General features: G+C 48.1%; 1 protein-coding gene across 3 annotated transcripts in view; it reads left to right on the plus strand.

Annotated features, from left to right (window-relative positions):
• Positions 1–2,356, plus strand: part of LOC102240460 (bile salt sulfotransferase) — an 8,396-nt gene continuing 6,040 nt past the window's right edge. For all 3 annotated transcript variants that reach the window (XM_005873597.2, XM_005873598.2, XM_005873599.2), the window contains exon 1: positions 1–234. In XM_005873597.2, coding sequence (XP_005873659.1) covers positions 105–234 — 130 coding nt within the window. In that variant the 5' untranslated portion in view covers positions 1–104. The remainder of the gene's footprint in view (positions 235–2,356) is intronic.

The following is a 2,356-nucleotide window of genomic DNA, read 5'->3' on the forward strand; positions in this document are numbered from 1 at the left end:
TGTTCCCTTTATATACGACCTGGCTCAGAACAAGAAAGCAAAGCGGCTGTCTCTGTTGCTGAAATCAGAACACGCAGACCAACCTTGGAAGGCTGTTGTTTGGAATGGCTACAGATTACTTGTGGATTGAAGGGATCCCTTTCCACACAACTACCATTAGAGACCTGAGGTCTTTGCAGAATGAATTCGTGGTGAGGGATGAAGATGTCATCACACTGTCCTACCCAAAGTCAGGTAAGGAAGCAGGTTCAGAAACGGAGGAGGTGGGGGAACTGGGTTACCAGTTAAGGACCACAATTCGCTATCTGGGGTGGGAGGATTCTCATGACCGACTCAGCAGGAGTCTTGCTACACGTGGCTGAGCAATAATGGGCACAGAAAGCCAACATCTATATCTGGTCAAGAAAATAGCTCGGAGGAGTCTGACTAAAGTTTGGTCACAAGGAGAGACTTTGTCAGCGTTGAGGAGAGAACAGAACAGGCTGGGTTACATGTGGTCCATATTTGAGAGACACCGAGGGCTAGTCAAGAACCTAATAAAACATCATGGAGAGTAGGGACCGGGAGTCGCAGGAGGTGAGAATGAATGTGTTTAAATGGAAAATTAACATGGAACCTGAAATTCATACTAAGGAATAAGGAAATTGTCCAAAGGTAATGGAATTCTATGAAAAACGTTTAAACAGCAGAGAGATGAGAGCACATGAGCAAAGAGCACTAGGTGTTCCCGATGACGAAATTTTAAGAGCAAAGGGTAAGTAGGGGGCAGTAGATCAGATTAAATTTGACAAGAGTATGTCAGTAGGTGGCTCAATGGAACACTATATTGAGGACTAGGATAGTGACAGAGAAATGAGAACCAAGCAATATTTAAGCAGTGGGTTCAAAGGGATGTATTAATTGTTAGAATTAGGCAGCATTTCTGAATCATGGCACCATAGATACTTGGGCCGGGGTACTACATTTTGGGGGTATGAAGACATTATCGTTTTGACTAAGGAATGTTAACTATAAATAATGTAACTACTAAGAAAGTGTAACCAAAACCCAGATTCAGCTGCCTGGTGCTGCAAAAGCTAAACTCCTGAGACAGGTGCTGGTGAAAAAGGAAAGGGGTTTATTCGAGTGCCAACACCTCAAGAAGATGGGGGACTCTTGTCCAAAGCCCATCTCCCCACCTCAGTTCAGGCAGAGAGGTTTTTATAAGGTGGGAGAGGGAAAGCAAAACAAAGACATCAAGAGGAGGAGGTTGAAAAGTTCTCTTCATGCGGGCCAGCACAGTCCATTCCTATAAGGACCTTGACCCTGGTCAAGTGATGGAATGGTATGCTCATCCTGCTCTTCATCATCCTGTTATATACGGTTGCAGGTCAGCAAATCTCCCGGATCTGGGATGAGTGAAAGTTGGCATCTGTATCTTCTCAAGTTAGTTCCTAGGATTCTTATGCAAACACTAGAGGCCCGGTGCACGAATTCATGCACCAGTGGGGTCCCTGGGCCTGGCCTGCGGGATTGGGCCAAAACTGGCTCTCCAATATCCCCTGAGAGGTGCCAGATCACAAGAGGGCACAGGCCAGGCTGAGGGACCCCACTGGTGCACAATCGGGGCTGGGGAGAGACGCAGGAGGTTGGCCAGCTGGGAAGGGACCATGGGAGGGCTCCAGGGCGTGCCCGGCCTGACTTGCTCAGTCCTGATCAGCCAGACCCCAGCAGCAAGCTAACCTACCAGTTGGAGCATCTTCCCCCTAGTGGTCAGTGCACGTCATAGCGACTGGTCAGCTGGTTGACTGTCTGCTCCCTGGTGGCCAGTGCACGTCACAGCGAGCAGTGGATGGCCTTAGCATATCATTAGCATATTATGCTTTGATTGGTTGACTGGATGACCAGACACTTAGCATATTAGGCTTTTATTATATAGGATGCTGTTTATGTACAAACTACACATTAGTCGGAGTACAGAAACAATTCAAAAGAATGGTGGGGTGGGTCACAATTCCCCACTGTTACAGAGGGGCATTTGTGCAGTGGTTCGACAGTATAGTTAGTGTGTGAGCTTCACAGATATTTGGGCAAGACAATGCTTTCTCCTGTTGACCTGCTCAGGACCCATACATATAAAGCAAGTCTAAGAGGGCAGATGTAGCCCTGACTGGTTTGGCTCAGTGGATAGAGCATCGGCCTGCAGACTGAAGGGTCCCAGGTTCGATTCTGGTCAAGGGCATAACACAAAAAGAGGGCAGATTTAGCCCGGCCAGTGTGGCTCAGAGTTTGAGTGCCAACCTACGAACCAGGAGGTCCCAGTTCGATTCCCAGTCAGGGCACAGGCCCAGGTTGTGGGCTTGATCCCCAGTAGGGA

This window comes from Myotis brandtii, unplaced genomic scaffold (genome assembly GCF_000412655.1).
Source record: "Myotis brandtii unplaced genomic scaffold, ASM41265v1 scaffold4134, whole genome shotgun sequence".
In the NCBI taxonomy this organism is placed as follows: domain Eukaryota; kingdom Metazoa; phylum Chordata; class Mammalia; order Chiroptera; family Vespertilionidae; genus Myotis; species Myotis brandtii.